The sequence below is a fragment of the Battus philenor genome, unplaced genomic scaffold (assembly GCF_028537555.1).
Source record: "Battus philenor isolate CCGP_79_NKW_IND1 unplaced genomic scaffold, ilBatPhil1.0.hap1 SCAF_19, whole genome shotgun sequence".
NCBI lineage: Eukaryota > Metazoa > Arthropoda > Insecta > Lepidoptera > Papilionidae > Battus > Battus philenor.
This window is the reverse complement of record NW_027181681.1, coordinates 3,649,967-3,672,953: the sequence shown is the minus strand read 5'-3', so window position 1 is coordinate 3,672,953 and position 22,987 is coordinate 3,649,967. Positions and strand designations below refer to the sequence as shown.

At 33.2% G+C, this 22,987-nt stretch overlaps 2 protein-coding genes across 2 annotated transcripts; both read right to left on the bottom strand.

Annotated features, from left to right (window-relative positions):
* Positions 1-1,099: 1,099 nt before the first annotated feature.
* LOC137921637 (uncharacterized) lies at positions 1,100-16,599 on the bottom strand. Its single transcript, XM_068764436.1, has 15 exons — positions 16,343-16,599; positions 15,594-15,764; positions 15,021-15,259; positions 14,250-14,340; positions 12,888-13,041; positions 12,316-12,476; positions 12,112-12,239; positions 10,372-10,489; positions 9,236-9,350; positions 8,081-8,263; positions 6,438-6,687; positions 5,235-5,459; positions 3,902-4,041; positions 2,020-2,250; positions 1,100-1,486 (listed from the first exon to the last, which is right to left on the bottom strand). Exons 1-15 carry the CDS (start codon positions 16,597-16,599, stop codon positions 1,100-1,102), a joined length of 2,850 nt encoding a protein of 949 aa, XP_068620537.1.
* Positions 16,600-20,684: 4,085 nt separating this feature from the next.
* Sps1 (inactive selenide, water dikinase) lies at positions 20,685-22,429 on the bottom strand. The gene has a single exon (XM_068764297.1). It carries the CDS (start codon positions 22,261-22,263, stop codon positions 21,055-21,057), a length of 1,209 nt encoding a protein of 402 aa, XP_068620398.1. The 5' UTR covers positions 22,264-22,429; the 3' UTR covers positions 20,685-21,054.
* Positions 22,430-22,987: the final 558 nt, after the last annotated feature.

Here is a 22,987-nt window from a genome sequence, read left to right as displayed (position 1 = left end):
TTATAGCAGTAGCATTTACAGGATTCAAAACCTTAGACATTATCTTATCTGTGGATGAAGAGAAACTTAAATGTTGCCACCCTTAATTAATTATGAAGTTATTGTTGCGTGTTGTTGCGTCATTAGAAAGACAACAAAACAATAAATAATAATAAGGTATTGTACATACTTTCCACTCTCATTTTTATTCAAAGCAAGCTGCCGTACATTTAAAGGTGTACTGCAATAATTTCTCCTGTCCTATGGAATGTAAAACGCATGGAAAGTGACTCCTGAATATTTTGGGCAATCGATAAAATAGAAAGTTAATTAGAACTATGTATGGGTAACGATAACTACTGTCACTTTTAACCGACGTTGGCGATGCATTGTTGATAAACAAGCATTGAATCATAAAGTAAATAAATTTTAAAAAGTATATGTTCATCTTCTCATCTATCTGAGCGGGCATCACATCATTGAGCAGGCCAACAAATGACCGTTGTGACGGGCTGGCAAACGCAACCTAGATCGTCCACCCACACGGCTTGTCGATAACCTTGTTAGGATCTTTGGTAGACGCTAGATACAAGCCGCTTCCAACCTGTCCTATTGGAAGTCTTTGAAGGAGTCCTATGTCCTATAGCTAAAATGATTATGATGGTATAAAGAAGACAAAGTTTTGCAACTGAAAATAACTTAAACTTTTAAGTAAAGAATAAAGCAAAACAAAAATAGAGAAAAGCAAAACTAAATATAAGCCTGTAGTATTCAGGAAAATGCGACGAAAGTGATGTGATGAATGAAAGGATTAGGAAAAAAATAAAGGAATGAAAGAATTCGTGAACCATAAAAGGTGAATGAATAAATTACATTAAGAATGAAAAAAGATAGGAACGCAAATGATGAATCTGTAAAAAAAAAAGTTTTGTAAAAACAAACCCTGTCTACTTAAGACAGGGGAACTATCAGAGAACCCCAAAAACGAGAACCATAAAAGAAGCGTTTAGTTAGTTAAGCCCTTTTAGTTTTATTTATTTTTAACAACGTTAATGAGTATTAAATCATTTGTTGTGTTTAAATTGTTATATGTTAAATCATTGTTACGTGTAGTCAAAATTTATTTTAAAATAATACAAGTGGAATTAGCTATATTTTCGATAACCTTATCTATCTTCTGTTTTATTTCTTGCAACTCTTCATCTTCTATAGCTAAATTATTTTTCATTGACATAAGGGTTCTTGTTATCGGGTTGTATTTGGACAGATACAATTTTCTTCCATTTTGAGACTTTATTATAGAAATCTGGAGAAGTGTTAGCCAGTCGTGGACAAATTTCAGAAATTCCTCTGTAACGTTCTGTGTGAGCTGGAATCTGATGAGTGTATGGGTCCACGGCTGCGACGTCAGTATTGACACCAAGTTTACGTCTCTTATATGCACGATCGCATATTTAAAAATGGCGTTTAACGTTTTCCAACCGATTTTTCTTTGGTTTTCAGAATCCTGGAAATTTCGAGACGTTCTCTGTAATTCTAGTTTATTTGTTATTTATCGTAACATGATAAAGTGTCGATACATGGTTTCATCTGATGATGAAAGTAAGTGAAAGCCGTTGCTATACAAATTATTCATCATTTTCAATAAAACATACATCAACACAGTTTTTAATTACAACTTAATAGCTATTATACAGAAAATTTCATAAATTTTCTTCCAGAACTGTCGAAATGGACACCATTTTAATTATACTAAATACACAATCTTGCGAAATTATAATTTTATAATTTCGTAGCTTTTACTTTGTTCCCGTCAATCTATCTATAATGTTACCGAAACCGCTGTTCCGCGCCATAGGCATTCGAACGGCGAGAAGGGGGAGTATCGGCCACAATTTACATTATCCTTCATCATTCCGTTCATTCGTCAATGCTGTCGAAGTAGGCGCTCTTGTTCGATACACCGGTTTCAATAGCATTATAATCCAAATTTAAATTCTAGTGTGTTAAATTTTGTAATATATGTAATATACAACTAACCTTACAACAAAGCGTAATTTGAGTTCTAAACATCAGTGCTCTTAATGCAATCCATTGCTGTGTTTCTGGCGGCGTCATTTCAATGTTGGTTGTTAAAACCAGCGGTGAATTCGTATCAAAGTTTAACATCGTACAAATTAAATCTAACATCAAAACGCCGCGTTCGCTTACGCTGTCTTTACGTAGAGATTTTACTATCAAGTCCGTTTGAATTTGCAACATCGATTTGGGCTGTCATCGATTAAATATGAAAATTAGTATAATAAATATTTAAGATATAAAGATAATAAAAAATAAACAGTCTTATAGACTATGCAATCTGAACTAGCAATATGAATTTATTATTTCCTTGTACATACAAAACACGTTACGTAAATACTCTAAACAGTGATATAACATAGTTACATTAACTTTTCATGATATGAAGTAGTTTATGCTTGATTGCATATATTGATTTATTCTTACAATTAACGAACAGAATGTAATATACACGCCACTAATATTGTTACTGGCCATTAAATGTTTTGTTACACAAAAAGAGGGCTATGTTGCAATTTTGAATTGACTTTTTTGCCACGCTTTTTACTGCTACATCTGTAGCTTCTATCTTCATCATTTCAGCTATAAGACGACAACTTCTATACAGTCTCTTAGTATTATATACATTATCTCTGTCGCACGAAATACAACGACTGATAAAACGTGACATAGGTAGTGTGGGACAGAGATAGTGCTCTACGAAGCCGAAATTAGCCGATTGACTGTCTCTTTCTTAAGGTCGATGTGCAATATTTATAGCCGGGTACTGTACGTAGATCTCCCCCCTTAGATTTCCAATAGAACCTGCCTCCAACGTCTTCCCAGGGCCTCAGCTGTCATCAGTTCAGTACGCTATGTAGAATGCTCACTGTCATTTAAACTCCCCAAGGTAGATGTAAACAAAAACATCTTTACTGCCGTATGTTATACTGGTGATACATTGATGGCAAACCTTAAATCTAATATCGAAGGCACTAAGGGATATTGGAGGAGAAAATATTTCGTAGTTTCCTGAACGCTGCACTCCCGAGTTGGATTGAACGATTGACCTATTTTTCAAATTTGGAATCACCTTATATCGGTCAAATTATGATCAAAAAGTACTATTCTTGGACTACCTATTATATCAGAACAAAATAATGTTAATAGCTAATGTCACAGTTGGCACATTATGTCAACATTTCCTCGCGACATTTTTATGACAGTTTGGTGAAGTAATATGACAATACATAATCAATATACATATGGATATCGTGTCCGTGTATAGAAGAATTTAATTATAAAAATAATAGAAACATACCCAAAGCTAACATTAAATAACCACAGTTATACCTTTATCGCAACTCCTTAAAATATGTATCTATTTTTATATTCAACTTTATACGCTTACAATAACGAGTTTATTATACTCTCCTAAAATTTTCATAAAATAAGTGTGAAGTTTATCAAACGAAATCTATTAAAACAGTCCTAATAGAGAAAGACGAGTTGTTCTAATTTTGGACTAAGGATATTCGTTAAAGTGATCATAAAGAGAGTAAATGGGTTTATTGCGGGCTTTCCCAAGATTAGGATGCTTTTGGACTCACCGCATATTTAGTTGAATGCTGTAATTATAAAGGTACCTTATTTGATTAGTTTTTTTTTTGAGTTAGGCTCTTTTGGAATTCATTAGATAGAAAAATATACTTCATTCACGTGTAAAAAGCGGCCAAAGCAAGGGTGTGTCTGTTATGCATCCAATATCGTGATAAGTGGTCACTGTTTGGGTTTGACGTGTCTAAATTAACTAATCTCGGGACTTCCCCTGGCCGTTATTTATTTTACTGAATCGAATACTAACCTGATAGTTATTCCCCGTGAAATATCGAACTATGTAAGTGAGCAACTGCAAGGCAGCGCATGCGACGGACTCATCCGACCGCCTTGTCGCTGACAGCACCGCCATTAAGAAATCCTCTCGATTCGTGTATGTCAACAAAACTAAGAAATACACAAACATTTTTTTTTCATATATACATTTTTAATAACTTTTAACAGAAAAATTTTTTAACTTAACTTTTAAGTAAAAATATGTTATTAATAAAAATTCTACAACAAATAATAGTGTCTCGAAATAAAGTTTATATTTTTTTACTTTATTACGTGGAAACAATGATTACGAAGAACATGAATATTATGTCAATCGATATCTTGTTTTTCGGGAATTTACGTGAAAGATCCCTTACCTTTCATACTTTACCGTCTGGCTTTTTGATACGTATGTATAAATAAGTTATTGTAATCCAATATTAACAATTCTATTTACGTACGTTTCTATTAAAAAAAATTGAGATTTTACCGATAATAAGATAAGAAAAGACGGAGAGCAGACATGGGCTTGCATCTAGAATTTTCTGGAAACTTTAACAAGGTCGTAAGTGCATCTTGTGGGTCGACGGTGTCCACTCTACAACCTTAAGGCCCGAATGCTATCTATTCTGTGCGCTATGTTGCCTTTCCACTGCTACTACAACTTGCAAATCCGCTTGGCAATTTACTGGCTTTGGATGCACCAGTAAAATTCTTTTGCAGGTGGTCTCGAGCTAGCAATCGCACGTCAAGTCTGATCGAGTGAAACGTAACAAATACGGGACGCACGAGGAGCTAGTTATGTAGGTAGCAGGCATATTAAGACTATATTTCAAAATATGCATCCGCGCCATCTCTTATTCAATATCCTGGAAAGGCGTCAGGAGCCATTCTTCCTACAAGGAAATGAAGAAGCTCCTCGAGTTAAAAGAATGTGGTCGCATTAATACCATTTATCGTGCTACGTAGTTCACATGCGGATTGGACAAAGTTTAATAGGATGACCGATGTCGGGACTGGTGTACCAGTTTAGATGGCCGGGAACCTTTGGAACCTGAGGCAAATTGCGGATCCACCCTTTTCCACATCGCACAATCAGCAATTGCCACTTGCCATCAATCGGCACAAAACGCTAAGCAGCCTCTGACGAGAGTAGAGGGCACTCGCTGGCACTTTCGTGCGATCCATGATGATTACGTGTCTATTAAGACGATGCGATCATTATTGGCGTTACAAGTAGTCTATTAAGATTTACGTTCAAATATAAACTTTTTTTCGAGACACCATGTGTGACAAAAATTGTAGTTATCAAAAAATTAGCCTACCTCTGTTATCATTCTGCTTGTGTGCAACGCCTAACAGTATAAGACATAATTTCAGGCAGACATATTCATAATGATAATTTACTTCCAAGCTTCCCATTGTAATTTTTGAGTTATTTTTTGTAAATAAAGCTACCAATACGACTGCGGTTTTAAGACAGATACTTTGCTCTACCCGAGACGGTAGGAGAGTGGTTGCGATTTCCATAAGGTAGCACATGTTCGTTTCTAAAATGTCATAATATTTACAAATCACAGCTGGAATGACCTCCCCCATAGATTCCCAATAGGACCAATTGGAAACTGTCTCTATCCAGTGCTTTCCGATGATCTTATAAAACACATCTGTCCACCTTGTAGGTAAACATTTCACGTCTTCGATATTAAATTTAAATGATATTCTTAATTTACTATTATTTTTATTTTATATTTCATTTATTTATTCTGAATCGTTAACAATTACAATGGTACGTGTAAATACAAAATTACAGGATAATTGCAACTTCAATCAGAAGCAACTAAATCATGACTAATATAAAATTATGAAAAAAATTTGGAGAAAAAGAAATTACATCAATAATTTATTAGAGGATTTAGAAAGTAACAGCTTCTCTATCTTTTTACACTACAGATCGGTTCTAAATTAATATTACCACGGACATGGAAGTCACCAATGTCTTTGTTCACTTAGGCGAACGATCCAAGGAGTGCTAGAACGTCAGCTCTCTAGAGAAGTTCAACTTACATTGGCACTCAAAAATAAAGTCTTAAAAGCTAGGTCATAACTTAATATCATCATAATTTCAGCTGTTAAACGCCTACTGCAAGACAGTGTACTCGTAAATATAGGCCTTTCTGAAATTTCCAAAAGGACCAGTTTTAAGCGACTCCCATGAAGCGTCAACTAAATATCATGAATTATTAACTTCGGAGAAAATTTTTTAAAAAAATATATATATATCAAAGAAAAGTCAATAATTAATGATATACATATATATCTTTACACATATCGTTGTAATTAATGACTAAAGTTTCAAAGTAGTTGTAGTAATATCATGATTTCAGCCCAAAGACGTTCAATGCTGCACATTGGTAACCCTAAGAGATTTTCAATAATCAAGTGCCAATAAAGCGACAACCTAATATAATTTATAAAAAAAAATCAAATGTAAATAGTAGAAAAAGTTAAAAAAAAAATATTTGTACCTATATCACAGTCGTAGTCAATGAGAGCTTTAGGAAGAATTTCAGGCAGCATTGACCAAACCATAGAAGCAAATGCTAGTTTAGATTTATCATCTGATATGTTTAAACAAGTGTGTAATGCCTCCATGCAGTTTAATACGACCTCATTACATCTGCTCTGAATAAGAATGTTCAGCAAATGTTCCCACACATCAAATTGCCTCGCAAGATCGTCGGGTAATGAATTTTCGTATTTAAGCCACTGCGTTAACTGTATAGTACATACTAAGTTTATTAAAATCGGTGGTGTTATCTATACAATACAAAGAAATAAAATTGAAGTGTATGTTTGTAATATTAAAATAACTGCTTTGTAATACATACATATGAATATACATACGGTACATCTACTAATTTTTTTTTATTTTGTCTGTACAGACTAATTTTATTTATGAAATGACTGAACCGATTTTGACGGAATTTATACCGAAAAGTAGCTGATGTCATAAGGAGTAGTACTTAGGCTGCTTTAATTTTAGATAAATTGTTGAACCAAAAATACTAATTTTTTTTTTGTTAAATTCCACACGGACTGTTAACATTCATGTAACTGTAAATATCACTCTGACGTCGAGAAGATTACAAATTAAATAAACTTAATAAAATTTTCAAATTTGTTATTTCAAAAGTCATGTACAAAATAATTGGTAAATATACAGTTTATTTTTCAAACAAAAGCTTTAAAAATTTTACACCTATTTTCAAACATACTGTATTAATTAAGCACTCTGAAATATGTTGCATTAATTTATTTTTTCTTTTGAAATGCTACAAGCTAATAACTTCTGACAGCACAAAGTGTGTAGGAACAGATAGAAACAAATAAATAATTTTAAAATGTAATGATTTGAATAATGAAAAAGTCTTAGCTTTTCCTTAGGATATTATCATTACGTTAATTATAATTTCTAAAGCCAATAGTTTTGGGAAATGGTTTAATCAACTAATTGCACTATTATACAAAAGTTGTAATGAAGAGGAAATATGTAAACACATCCTTTCCCATGTGAATCGGCAGAGCAAATTAATATACGCAGTAGCTGTCTTACAATTAACGTGAACTGAAACTAAAAATGCCATTATGATGTAATGAAACAAATTATATCGTATACCATAAATAAAATTGTAAATATAATCTTATTAATATTTAAATATCGTAGTTTAGGAAATAGTAAACTTATTTTTGAAAGTTAACATCATCATGGCAATATAAAGGCTCACTGCAAGGCATAAGCCTCCTCCGAAGGTCGTCACAATAGTGGTGCATCCGGCGACTTCCATAGATCTTAACCACGTCGTCAGTCAACCTAGTGGACCGAATACCTACACCGAGTCTCCCACTCGTAAACCTGCCATCCCACAGCTATTGCATCGGTTGCATGAGCGATGTACCCGCCCACTATCACTTTATACGAGCAATTCTTCGAAACTAATTCGCTGACCTTGGTTTTTCTGAGGATCTCCTCATTTATGACTTGATCTTGCAGCGAAATTACGAGTGAAGCAATGGAGAGGCCATTACTCTCTGGATGACATTAAGCCAGTATTGCAAGTTAACGATGTTTATTATTAAGAAATTAAATCAATAATTTAGTGATACGTACAACTAATGTACGGATATCAGTAGAGATCCTTTGCGATGAGAATGCCCACAACAATATTGCAGGATTGTGGGTGTAGAATATAGAAGGTTCGGGACGTAGCATCAAAAGTAAACGATATGTCGCCTTTTCTACGTTTACTCTTTCTTCGAGTGATCTCAGAGAGTCGTTCGATATCACTGACATCTGAATTAAAAAAAATTGAAGAAATTTCTTTAATTCTTTTTTCAAATCTGTATTTTAAATTTTTTTAGGTCTTTCTTCACTTTGAGACTTAACTTCTTGGATTTCTATAGATTGTTGAAGAGGAGTCAGATACAATACTCCAGGCTTAGACCCTCGTATCAGGCTTAAACACTATACCTATCTTTATCTAACCAAATTTCAATAATTATTAAATAAGTAAACTACTGAAAAAAATCTTGAAAATTATTTAATATCACATCTCAGCCACGAGAAAGCCAGGAACTTTGAAAGAGAGCGTCGGCTCACGCTGACATTCAAAAAAAAAAACACTACATCAAAGGCACAACTTCAAAATCACAACTTAACATCATCATCGTCGTTTTTAGTCGTAAAACGTCAACGGCTGGATTTAGATGATCCCTCAGAAATTTCCAAAAGGACCGGTCAAAAGCATAATAGTTGAAATATTAAATTTTACATAAAATAACATTAAACGCGTTCTTGGGTTAAGTAAAAGAGATATGTATAAAAATAATAAAAATTTCAAGCTTCACTTTTGGCTCCATGGCAAATAACCATTACCCTGTTATTTCTCTGTTTATACATGATACCATACATCGTATCATTTTTCTACTACATTTCAGTCACTGAAACATGGATGATCGAAATTCTGTTGTATTTCAGGCGATATTATTCCATCGTTAGCAAAAGCTGGATTGAAGTCACAATAACGAAATTCTTACACGGGAGGTTAAACGCGTTTAAACAGCCCAAGCCGATATCCACTCTCGGAGACCTATGCTTGCACTTATTCTATGCAGCTTCTGTCTAGAGGAATATTTGCCATCTCCAAGCTCACAGCATGCCAAATATATGTTGTGTTGTGTATGTATAAGCCAAACTTCAAACAGCATTAACGCGTAACAAAGAAAACGTGAACAAAGTCAAATTATGAATAAAAATAATATTTACAGCATAAACAAGCCACAGCGCTTTAACAATACAAGACGGCGGTTTGAAAGTTTTGGGCAGATGTAGAATGAACTCAACAAGATAGGGCAAAAGAGAAGATGTGACGTCATCAGGACTGAAAATAATTTTAGATTAATGTTTTTAGGTGCTTTAATTTTGTAAAATAAACCAGAAGTGGTGGCTATATTTTTAAGTTATTGCGTGCTGAAAACTTATCATCACCATGTAAGATGATAGAGGCTCACTCGTCCTCAAACGATCACTACGAATACGATCTTGCACTGCACGTATCCAGCGACTTTCAGTGACTCCTCCGTGACTACTCCTATGTTACCGGTCTACCTAATGAGGAGCGTACCCACACTGTGTCCACCAGCTCCTGGTTGCCTCTTGAGAATTTATGCACCAGTAATTTAAAGTTTTAGTTGTAAACCCCTGGCGCAGTAAAAACTTGTGCGATATTTTGTCTACACTTTGCCGAATGCTTAAAATTTTCAGACGATGATATTTCTGTACTTCATACTTAAATTCATTTATGAAGATAAATGCTCAAAGTTAAAAATAATTAAAAAAATATGGTGTCAATACCTGAATTTTAACTTTATAACTAAAAGGTATAATTTGGACCACGTTGTAAAAAAGGAAACTCTTCTTTTCAGTCGAGATACGCCCACTGCAAGTTAAGACAAGACTTTTCCCAAAGACCGCCACGATACCGCTGCTGCGCTGCCGGAATCTATCGACTTTTCGCGACATTTATTATATCGTCGGTTCATCTAGTGGGTAGGTCCTATCCACACCGCGTCTACCAGCCCATAAGAATAAAATCACCAGATAGCTATTCTTGATGCAATAGTACATATAATATATCGTCTAGTCGTCGAGTGCCGTTGAGGCCTTAAGATGCGGGATTCTCTAGACATCCAGTCACTTGGAGGACAAATGACCTTGTTATGGTCGTCGGAAGACGCTGATTGCAAATTCCAACCAGTAATAGAAATCTATGAAGTAGACCTATGTTCAACAGTGGATGTCTTATGGCAGGAATGTGGAAAAGTTAGGTAAAAGTCAACCATTACGATCACAACTCCGATTTAAAAAACAAAAATAAATTTAAAAATGTATATGTTAAATACTTTTCGGACGATTGACAGTAGAAGTATATGTAAATAAGCAGGCTGTACGACTGGGATTTTTGCAGCTGTCCTCCCATGCTCTGAGGATTTTCTATTCCGGTCTGTAACTTCATTAGGCCTTGCTGTAAAGTTAAATGATTTATTCATAAATGTAAATCTCATGCATCTATCGTCTAAAAAATTGCTCTTTGGAAGTGCCGCCTCAACAAAACAATCACACCCGACACATCGAGACGCCGCGCCATACTGAGACCGAGAAATGCGCTTGAGTTTCTGAACGACGCGACGACCTTAATACAGGTATCAAAGGTTCTCTTTGATTTCACAGCCATTCGAAAGTAAACGGGTCCTGACGGAGTCGAAGTCGTCTAGTGTATCACAAGGGTCGCCAAACTCCGATAATTCTAAATAGAAGCGTTGCAGGAGTTTCTTCCGCCACTTCACCTAGCGCTAACGCTTTCCAAAATCGTAGTAACGTTACCCAGGTAATAGCAACCAACCAAGCTGAAGTTCAGCTCTCTTGTGGAGGCCTTAAATAATAATGGCAAACGAGTATTGTCGAAAAGTGACAGCCCAAGCAAAGGTTCTCTTATGGCGACCCTTGAACTATTGTCATTCCATGGAGCATCCGCTGAAGCAATTTGAGAGTATTGCTGCCTCCTAATACGGCGAAGTTGTAATATGGCCGCTACCCAAACCGAGGCTGCCCAGGAAACCCTTATAAAAGGTTATAGGCCCTGAGCGCCCTTTCCCCTCGAACCAGTGGAGTCAGCAAATTCCACTCGAACAGCTGTCCAAGCCAGGTCAAAAAAATCTATGGTTATACGATCAGATCGTATATATCATAAGACTACCTAAATACATAAGTCCAAGAATAAATGATTCAAACTAACGATTGACTACACAATTTTGCAGTTGTGGTATCTAGAAAAGCCTATTATCTTAATTACTAAACGGGATTTAAATTTGGATAAAGAATATTTTTACTTTTAAACTCGCAAGTATCATTTACCTAAAATAATTTTTCATGATCTGTTTATAGTAATACAGGGATACGATTTTGCTTAATTTCTCATAATTACTTCATTTTGTAAGACACGTGGTATTTCTAATGTAATAGATGTACTTAAGACTCTTTTGTTCGTAGGACAAATGTGGGTGTCGCCAGGGGCGTAAAGAAAGGCAGCCCCTTACCTGCGCTCGGTTGTCAGTCCGATTTGGCCCCGCGTATCGCGAACATTACATTGTTTTAACGTCCACACATCTTAGTACAGTTTGTGTTATTTGTAAAATAATTCTATCAATATACACGTCTATTTACATTCACGTCTTCGTTATATATTCACTTAAATTCAACCGTGAGAAGACTACAAATTACAATTTAACTATAGCTTTTAGATTAATTTTGTTCGTAAAATTAACTTCCAGGTGTCAAACTGATAAGTGTATAACCTAGGTGATATTGCAGTATATAAGGTAAATAGTATTTTAAGAGTCACGTACAAATTGCAAATGCATTTATCTCTTGCAAAAACTTATTTATTTAGAATAATATTCCGATAAAAACTACCCATGTGGAATATAGTGAGATGATATATTAATAAACTTAAGTTACTAAACATTACTACCATATAGTTCACGGACCCTTCCGCACCCGTGGGCTCTTGTCACAATACATTATTTTGTTTATATTAATCACTACGAAATATTGGTAAGATTTAAAATAAAAACTGGTAACACTAACCTGAATATCTTGAACGCACATTTCGTTATTATCTGTTTCATTAACATATAGATATTTTATCGTTAATATTTTTAGCATCTCACCTAACACTAAACTGCTAATTTTGCGTACCGTTGAATCGTTACTGTAATTAATTTGTTAGTGCGCTATTAAGAAATGTTGCCCTAAATCATATTTAATTTAATTAAAAAAATATATACCTGGTTATGTGATATTTTGGCAACATTGTGAGATATTCTTTAACAAATAACATGTCACAAAACTGTATCAAATATTCAGTGTTTGAATTATGATAAATGAAATCGAGAAGGAATTTTAAAAATACGCAGTACTCTTCTATGTCGATTTGATTCTGATTTTCCTGTCAACAGTTGGCCAATATTAATATCTTACGTTCGATATATAAAGTTTTTCAAAAATTCTTTTTTTAACAAAAGTTATAGATGCCCTTGGCATTTCAACAAGACAGTGTCACATGTCATATAGCGAACATAATAAATTTAATGCAAATAAAAATAAATGATAGTATATTTCATGAAACTTAGGTTTTATTTGTCCGTCACTGTCATGCGTTTTAATGACTGTTTGTGCAGGTAGTAATTTTCAACTCACCGATATAATTTTTAAAGTAATAAATATTTTATTATTAATAACATACATATTCTGAGCCCTCAAAATGGTTGACTAAATGAGGCAGTCTACAAAATTACGATTTTTAAGAAGTATGCTTCTTCTATTTTGTTATTGATTTAATAAAATTAAGAAGTTATACCTTTACAAATACCACCAACTCCGATGCCGTACGTTGTACACAATTAGTCATATCGGCAACTGCTTCTTTTAAAGCATTTACTTCTTGTTCATCGGTAAGTATGCTTTGTATAAAACCTATTTGTTGGTTATCGTTTCTTATTACATCTATTAGCCTAATAACAATATTGATAATGTTAATTTTAAGGCTTTTGTTTTAGTTACGATTATGTTTCATCCTAAAAGTAAGTTATCTAGCACTAATCTAATTTCTCAGCCTTCGACGTTGGCAAGTAGCGAGTCTGCCAATTTTTCATTTCATCAAACAGAATCCTTTTTTGGAATGCACTGCAAAACTTAACCATATACCGCCGTCCCTCTTTTTCTATAGAACTAGAATGAAGGTGGCCCACTACCACTCTTATACTGTGGAGTTTCCATTAAGGCGTATTTAGCAGCGTTACGAATCAAATTTTCTGATCTGCACAGCCTGAGAGTGGAACGATCCGACGGCTTCATTATTTCCCAAAAGTTATAACCGATAACTCTTTAGGATCAGAGTGAATATGTTCCTACTGAATCTATGTGCTCCATCTTCGACTACATCGTCGCTTACCGTTAGGCGAGTTGGTAGTTAAACGCTGACAAATAAACGTTAAAAAAATCTGGTGACAATAAAGAGACCTGCGGGTTAACAGTTGTGCGGTAAACATGTAGCTTAACCGTCGCAACCATTTTAACCCGGGTTTCATTGAAAAGAGCTAATATATCCCCTGCCTGTCGTATACGACTACTGGTGGTTGGCTGGTTCGCGGGTGTTGAAGGTGAAAATCTTCATCGTCCTCTCAAAGTGGGAGTACAACAATGTAAAGTGATCATGTTTTGCTGCGACGAGCTCGACGAGGATACCAGAATAAGTTCAACTTCATTCCGAGATTTGTTTTGGCACAGTACCGAGGGCCACATGCAATTTCTGTAGCCCATCTCTAAACGTACTATTATGAGTCTTCGTTGAGAAGCCTTTTAAAAAAAGATTTAGTAACAATAAGATGTCAATTTTAGTAAACGGCTTTTTGGTGCGAAGCGAAGGTTTGGTGCGAATGATGGGTGAAGATTGACTTAGCCGAGTCGTTTACTGGACGTAGGAAACTAAGAGTGTATGAGAGTTGGAATTTTAAGTGGATAGGATTCAGGCTGTATATAACAGTAAGGAGAACGACTGCCCAGGAGATATTTATAAATAGAAATCCCGCATAATCTTATCCTTCCCCTAGATACTCTGCCCTAGTGTCTATCCAAAATATTTCCTCCCGAAATGAAACAAAAAGGTTTGTAGCTTCAAATGTGGTTGCTATATAATACAACCAACTGCATGTATACTCACCTCAACATATCCCTGCCGATTTGGGATGTCACAATCAGTAACATTCCGGAAAAGCCGGTCCGTTCCAACAGAACCGTATGATTCAAGGCACCTACAACATATTTTTTTATTAATAGTGTCTCGACTGACGAATTTCATTACGCCAGATTTCAAATTTTCAATTTTACACATGAGCATGCCTTATCTAATTCCAGTGATGTCACACACTGTTCGCAGACTTTTGTTTTTGCTTTTAAGGTTAATAAATGTTAATTATTTATTTCATTGAATTAATAATAAAAATGGCTAATAATAATATATTTACTACACGTAATTGTTAATAAATTAATTATTACTAACACGATTTAAGATAATACATAATTTTATACGTATATTACAGTGATATAATATATTAATAATATACAGAGTGATTGATTTTAGGTGTAAAAGGTTTCTAAGAGAGAATGTATTTTTCATCTGTCAATTAGTTTAAGATACTTCCTATTAAAATCAACGGTCCAGAAATATTAGGTAAAGTAATATAGTAAGAAAAAAAGTTTTTAAAGTTCAAATTATTACAAACCAGAAGTTATTGGCATGTCGAATTCCAATGTCTGTAATCATTGCGGCAACTCATATATATACTTTTTCAAAGGTTTTATATCTCTAACCAATCATCTTTATAATTTAGGAGCGTTTGTATAATTAATAATCTATTTCGGAATTTTTATTTTTTTAATTTAGTTAACTGCTCAATGTCATACAAAATATATTTTGAACTTTTACACCTACCTACAAGTAATTCCATCCAAGGGTTCAACACACGAGTCAAGGCGTTCACTGTACAAGCTCTCACTATTAAATTCGGTGGTTGGTAGGATATTAAGGCATGGAGTACCAGGGCACAGCAAAGAACGTCTTTAGGATTTTTTTGCAAAGTCTGCGCCAAAGCATTCAGACAGGCAAGTAACTGTTCTGTGTTGTAAGCGCTTTGATGCGACAACGGCGATGTGCTTTCATAAAAGCTTATACTGTGAAACAATGTTTTACGAAAACACTGAAATCTCAAGAGACATATATATATATCAAACTCTTATGAATTTGAATACAGATATAATCACAGAACAAAGTACATTCTTTTTATTATATTAACTGTGAACCGAGCTCTAGTTCATAATAGGCATTATTTTTATTTAAAAAGTGTTTTGTTTAAAATTAGTTAACATTACTTAATAATCGGGGCTGTTAACTGCTGTTAACTAATTAACATTACTTAAAAACGGAAAATTACTATAATAATATTTAGTTTATAAATACTATACATTAGAAATAGACCATTATATTTTAAATTTTTCAATAACACACCCATTAAGCAAATCGCAAAGGAAATGCAAAGAAACATTTATAGCGGCATTGGAATCAATACCGGCGTAGTGTGCCAACGCCCTCACAACGGCGGACATTGCATTCGCTGCATGTTGCTCTTCGAAGAAGCGCTTCTGACGCCAAAGTAATCGTATACATGTCAAAACTGATCTGAAATTCATTAATAAACTCATCAAATTTAAGAATTTAAAAAAGATCTTATAGTGAAGAGGGACTGAAATTTCAAATTATTAATTTATGAAGTTATAATATTAGATATATATCAAAATCTACCATTATAGAAACTATAATCAAAATGAACTCCTTTAACTTAAAACTGCTAGGATTCCAAACGTGTTTTAATCTAAGAGCTCATTGTAAAGTCAGAAGGGTAACTTCTAGTGCTTTTAATCCTAAGCTTAATTATCACCTAAAAATCCTTCACAATATAAACTTATTTTAAGTGCCTATTTAATTAGCTTCTTAAATTTATTACGTGATAATTAAGAGACGTACTTATATATTATAAATATACATCCTACCCTATTTACAGTCTCAATATTCATTTTACTAAAGTTTTCTCTAATTGAAACTCTACATTTCATATTAAAGATTGCATGAGCCCATTTATAGAAACAAAATTATATCGATACTAGCAGCTTTACCCCATAAAAATAACCCGTAGGACATAATGCTGCGAAAGTGAGTTAATCTACTAATGTAAAAAAAAAATAAAATTATTAACTTACCTAAATAATGTAAAATCTAAATTACAAATAGCCTCACAAAGAAACACTATAATGTCATTCTCTAATAAATATTCGACCATACAAGCCTTTTCATCTGAGTTCCTTTTATAATTACCAACTTCGATTAAATACGTACAGGCTCTGGTTTGGGCACTTAAATCGCGAGAAGTTAATAATCTCTTAATTTCAGAAAGAGTATTTTGTCTACCACTAGGATTATAAGTTCGGCTGAATTTAAAATTTACTAGACCATTCATTGTATTTTAACGTGAAATGCTTGAAATGTTCAAATAAATTAAATATTTTTAATAGCGCGGTAGTATATTTCGCGGTAATTACAAATTATTATATTTATTCAATTTTTTTTAAATGCGATTAGGCAAAGGCATAATTAATTATATTAAAACTAATAAAACACAAAAACCTTTTTTGAAAGAATTTGTTTTAATGTAAAATAGAAAATGCGAATTAAATTAAACAGTTTAAAGCTGTATTTTTAGGTAACGACTTTATTAGAAGTTATTATTGCAACGTTTAAATACAAAATGGCAACACTTTTCGTGCATGTCACTCTCATCTGGGTTTGCTGTTTTTACTCACGAATGAGAATTAGAAGTATTATTTTTCGATTATTTTATTACAAATTTTCGTAGAAGCATTGTTTTCTCGAAATTTAGTGTACCATTTAATAATACAATAAGTGAATAATGGTACGTTAGCAACTTTGTGTTAGTAAAACCTATAATGTGTAGATGTTGCACACCCAAGTTCTAAGCCATGGTGCCAATTAACTTGAAATAATTCTATTTTTACAGTCGGTGATGGAGTTTCTAAAAGATTTACCGTCTTACGACGAACACAACTTTACATTATTTAATACCGATTCCGGTATAAGAAATTGTTCAAAAAGGCCGTCAATTTATTTACCCACTAAGGATATCCCATCAGAACAAAGTTAGTATTTACATTGCTTTATCGTATTTTTTTAGTTGATTTAAATTATTGATGATAAATTTAAAACTTAATAACTTTTATATCTTGATTTATATTTTATTTAAACATTTCCACTGTCTATAATTAGTTTACAAGTGAATATTGCTAATTGATTAATTATAAACAAGTAGACAATGGTACGTAATTCTCAGTTATAACAGTAATTTTAGTAAATGTAAGAAAAATTTGTAAATTATGGTAACCTAGAGCCTCATTTATGTAAATATAACTAAGTTTAGATAGATTCAGCTTATGTAATTTTTAATAATAAAAGTTTTTACTTATAACTTAAAATTTTTATTTTCAGTTATAGTAACAGAGAAAACTAATATCCTTTTAAGATATTTACATCAACAGTGGGAAAAAAAGGTAATGTTAAAAATCTGTGTTTAAATTTACTGTTTTAAAACTTCTACATATGGTTACTGAAATAACCATTATATGAAAATTAATTAAAAAGCATGTTAGACATAAAACTAAATGAAGCACAAAGATTTATCTTTGGCAAAAATGTTTAAGAGTAGACAATTTTTCTTTTTAAAGTTATCTTCTGCTTACACAGTGATTGGATGTTCTGATAAATAGTTATTTAAACTTTAATTAGCTACTAAGTTTTATGGATAGTTTCAATGTGACTAATAAATGAACTAACAAAAAGAACCATTAGGGATGTCTCTCAAAAATTTGTATATGTAGTCTTATTCCCAAAAGCTGGTATAGTTATCAGTCTTATTTGTTCATAGCCTTATTTTTTATATAATAACTTTCCTTAATATACCAACACTTCAACTTCAGACAACTAAATATTCAAATAACAATTCTATGATAATAAACTCTAAATAAATTCTTAAGATGATATCGTCAAGGTTAGGGAGTCACAGGATATGGGCTGTGCAAGACTAGTCATTGTGGTTATCTTTGGGGGAAATCTATGCAGTGGGTGTTATCGGCTGACATAATGTAGATGATATTTTTTTTTTTTGTCTTAGCTACCACATTGATTATAGATAATAAATCTGCAGGTTTACTTGTAGTTATCATAAAATATTTGGATGTAATTATTGAAAAGAAGTGAAGTAAGTACATTATTAGCATAAGTAAGTTATGGTTACCATCAAATAAGTTCTCTAAGGGCGCGAAATAGTAAATTTTGCAAATAAAAATTTCAGTGTAATTCCTGAAGTTTTTCAGTCTAATTATAGCCATCAATCCAGGGTATGACTGTTAACCCTTTCTGCAGGACCCTCAGATTGGATAGCAAAGGACCTTTTTGAGTTACAGACCAAGGCAAAGCCAAAGGCTCTTGGTATCAGTCACTCCTTGGAGCATGCAGCCTACCAATCTGGCCTCTCAATCCAGTGAAATATGTGGTATAAAATCTTGTCTCGGGGGTTTATAAGGCCTGAAACTTAGTTGCAAATCAGGAAAATATGCTAAGCACAATCAGTGTCTGCCACCCTTTAACCTAGACAAAAAACTTTCAGTGACTTTTTCATTATAGTATATTAGTGTCCTATAAATCAATGTCAAGTCGAAATTTAGTGGTAAGGGAAGTTAAGTAATTTATTTTTTAGTTAAAGTTGGATGTAGTTGCCTACAACTACATCCAACTTTAACTAAAAAATGCCTACACAACATTGTACACAAATTGCTGTTTTATTTTATAAAGTCACATGATATCAGTATGAATTTTTATCTGTTGCTTGGTGTTGTCTTGGTATTGGTTTTGAGTCATAGGAATAAAAAAAACAGTAATGTTTATTTAGGCACTTTGCTAACACACAGTGCCAGTCGGACTATAGTTAAATAACAGTTACTTTCCTGGGGTTATCCACCTGCTCCCTATTTCAACATGACTTTGATTTATTGGATATATGTATGTATATTAAAATGTTTTCTTTAATAATTTGATTTGAATGTTACAGAACAATAACTCTCCAAAGAAAAGAGACCAGAGCCATGTAGAACAGAATGGTGATGAAAGCCGGCCGCGGAAGAGGCCTTGTCTCAACTCACCGCTAAACTGAAATTGTTTGCAGTTAACAATTAGTTTGTGCTTCAGTTATAGACTGTGTAAAGTGTACAACTGTTTTATATTAACATTTATATTCCAGATTTACAGATCAAATTATACATTAATTCTTGAAACACATTGGTTTTATGTTTTCTGGGAACCAATAGCAAACTTGCTACATGTGCCATTTTGAAATTAAAAATGAATTGTCACATTTTCTTTGTAGAACATATTAACAGATTGATAGTTTTGTAGCTAAATATTGGTTTTATTAGGAGATAATAGAGCAATAATCAATTACTAAAAAAAATGTTAACTGTACTCTATAAGTGATAAAGTCAACTATATTTAAGATAGTTCATTCATTGACATGCTTATTTGTAATTTTTAATACTTTTCATTCCAATGTTTCATGTAAGTAACATAGTTTACAGCTTGACATATCATTTTTAAAATGAGATTGGTAAATTATTTGTCAAATAGAATAACATATTTTGCTATACATCAAGTGTTCTCTAATTCTATCCTAGAATTCACGAACATTGTTCTGTTTTAATGTTAGAATTTGAATGTATAGTTGCTTATACATAGTCTTAGATGTTATCCATATTTGTATGTTTGCACTAAAACTAAATGGCAAAGTTGTAGACATTTTTTTTGTTTATGTACAAAGAACTTGTCATTTGGTATATCAATAATGTCCATCTAGATTGCAATTTTCAGAAAATAAAATAATTTCAAGATTATGATAATTTGAAGAAAATGTGTTGTTCCATTATTAAGAATTAATGATAATGAATAGAAATGTTTTTAAAAAAAATGTGAGTTAGGGACAATTATAATTCATAATTTATATTATAAAATGTTCATACAGTAACCTATTCTGAAATTTCAATATTGTATACTTTTTAAACTTTCCCAAAATTATAACACTCAAAATTGCAACTGTTACAAGCTCTAAAATTGTAATAGTTGTTAATGAATAATGTAAATAAGTTTACTTATGTGAAGTTGTTCACAAAATTTAATACTGTATGGTTATAATTTATTGTTAAATTATATTTCTGTCCCACAATATTGGATCTAGATGATCTAAAATTTGTTCTAATAATAACTATCTCGTGTCACATTTTTAGTAGTAGCACACACATGCTTTTAGAACTTGTATTGCACTATGCGCTGTATTTTCATTAGCAATTATTCTTTCTCAAGGTAACAAATATAAAAAATATTTTTTTTATGTTACATTTAATTTCTAATACATTAAATTTGAAATAACACAGTCTCTCATTTCTCCTAAAAGAAATACAAAATAAAACACAGTTTGACTGAAAAATAACTTTATTCTAATAATTATACTTATCCTCACAATTTGCAGAACCTTTTTCCAAGCTGCAAACAAACATTTAGGTTTAAATGGGTACCTAATGGAATCATATACTTAATTTTAATAGTGATATCTTATTCATAAAAATTGTCAAACAGTCACTAGATTCAAATTCATACAGATTTTCATAAATCTATTCAGCTATTTATGATAAGAAAAAACAAATGTTATCTTAAATCAAAAAAGTTGTATGCCATTAAGTCATATATCATTGTTTCAGAAAGAAATTTCCTTGAAAACAATTTTCAAAATGTTTTTATCCAGCTCTTAAAAGTCATAGAAACTATTATTTTAACTGTCACAAATGTTTTTTTTTATTTAATCCTTAGCCGGCACTTCAATGACTCGTGGTTTGTCAATAATACGGGCAGTGCGATTACCCTTCTCAACAATTCCAATAATCCAAGCTTGGTATCCTTCCTGCTTCTCAATGTCCTTGCAATATGCCGCAGCCTGTTCACGGGGAAGACAAATTAGAAGTCCACCAGAGGTTTCAGGTGCATGACCTTGCAGAAGCTGGAACATGTTACCACATGCTTTTGCAACTGCTGCCATTTTAGCAATTACAGGTAAATTATGGATGACAAACGACACTTCATTCTTTTGATGTGAGGCTAAATTTTGTGCATGTCCTAACAGACCAAAACCTGTGACATCAGTAGATCCATGCGCATTATACTTGTGCATCAGTCGGGCCGCAATGCGATTCAATCGACTCATAGAGTCCATAGCTCGATGATATGCTTTTCTTACGTCTTCCTCAGATACCACCAATTTTATTCTGTTCCAGCGTTCAGGTTGGTCAAGCCACTGATGAGCATTTACTGCCACCTGGGTACCAAGTGGCTTTGTTAGTACCAGCACATCACCCATTACAGCATTATCGGGAACAATATATTCGTTTGGTTGGCAGATGGTAGTAGCAACTCCGCCAATTGTGCACCATGGATTGATGACAGTTTGACCTCCAGTCACGGATGTACCAGCTTCTAACGCAGAATCCTTAAAGCCGCGCATAATGAGGGGTATAACGACGTCACGCTCTTTTTCCGTCATTTTAGTAGACACACCGAGTAACATCAGCATATTATCACACTCAGTAACACCCATAGCGTACAAGTCACTCAAAACATTAGCACATGCTATCTTTCCCATCATGTAGGGGTCATCCACTAACGGATAGAAGAAGTCCGTCGTCTGAACCAAGCATAACCCACCGTGTCTGAGCGGCGTAACCGAGCAGTCCAACCCTATGCCAATGCGCGGTATCGCAACGTGCATAAACTGATCTTGCTCCTGTTGAGAATAGTCTTGTTGTAAGGACTCCACCAATTTACCGAGCACATCTTGCGGTACCTTGCAGCTTCTTCCTTTTAAATCTGCAAATCTTGTCAAACGAAAACTCGCTTCTAAATCGTGGGCCACCGGATCGAATGGCCGACGAAGAGCCAAAGCGTTAGGGTTGCCGGCCATTTCTAACTGAGCTGCAGCTAATGTATCTTGTGCTACACTAGACGGATACGACATATTACACAAAACCAAAACAATAATACGACTTCGGGGGAGGAAAGTCTAGCGATATGCCGAAACTCGACACGCCGCCAAGTGACGCTTGCAAAATGGCGTCTCCTTTACAAAGAGGAAGCCCTTGCCAAAATTTCAACAGAATCCTTGAAGCTCATTGGCTAATATAAGTTGTTAGAACCTCAGAGCTTCTTTGTATTGGTGAAAATGTACAATTATTTCATAAGTGCCAAAGAAAACAGATTTAAAGACTATGCCATACCGTTCCATTTCAATTTTCAAATAAATATCAGTATAACTTTAAAAAGAAATTAGTTATTTTTAAAATATAAATAGTTGGTAAATAAAAAAAATTAGGTAAATTCAAGATAATTTTAAATTAAAATATTTCAAGTCATTATAAGAGTTCATTCTTGTTGCTTACATTTTTTTAATTTTATAAATTCATAATTTATTATGAATTAAATACTCAATGCCCATTTTTCTAAACATTTGAGTTTGAACGTTAAGAAATTATGATTGATGGATGCCCTAACATCGAACGATTAAAAATATCAGCAATTGCTATAATACATTATTAACAATTTATTTTTAATTTTAATATGTTCTTGTACACATAACTTAAGTAATTGTATATGCATAAAACATTTTATGTATATAAAATACATACATGCAAAGTTTAATCATTTCCTCATTTTTAGTTTCGTCTAATCAGATGATATATTAG

Coding starts and splice junctions, on each gene's coding strand:
- Sps1 (XM_068764297.1), bottom strand. CDS start 22,263: ATGTCGTATCCGTCTAGTGTAGCACAAGATACATTAGCTGCAGCTCAG.
- LOC137921637 (XM_068764436.1), bottom strand. CDS start 16,599: ATGAATGGTCTAGTAAATTTTAAATTCAGCCGAACTTATAATCCTAGT. Junction 12,477..12,887: donor AGTTGGTGGTATTTGTAAAG/GTATAACTTCTT, acceptor AACTGTTGACAG/GAAAATCAGAATCAAATCGA. Junction 6,688..8,080: donor CTGATATCCGTACATTAGTT/GTACGTATCACT, acceptor TGTACTATACAG/TTAACGCAGTGGCTTAAATA.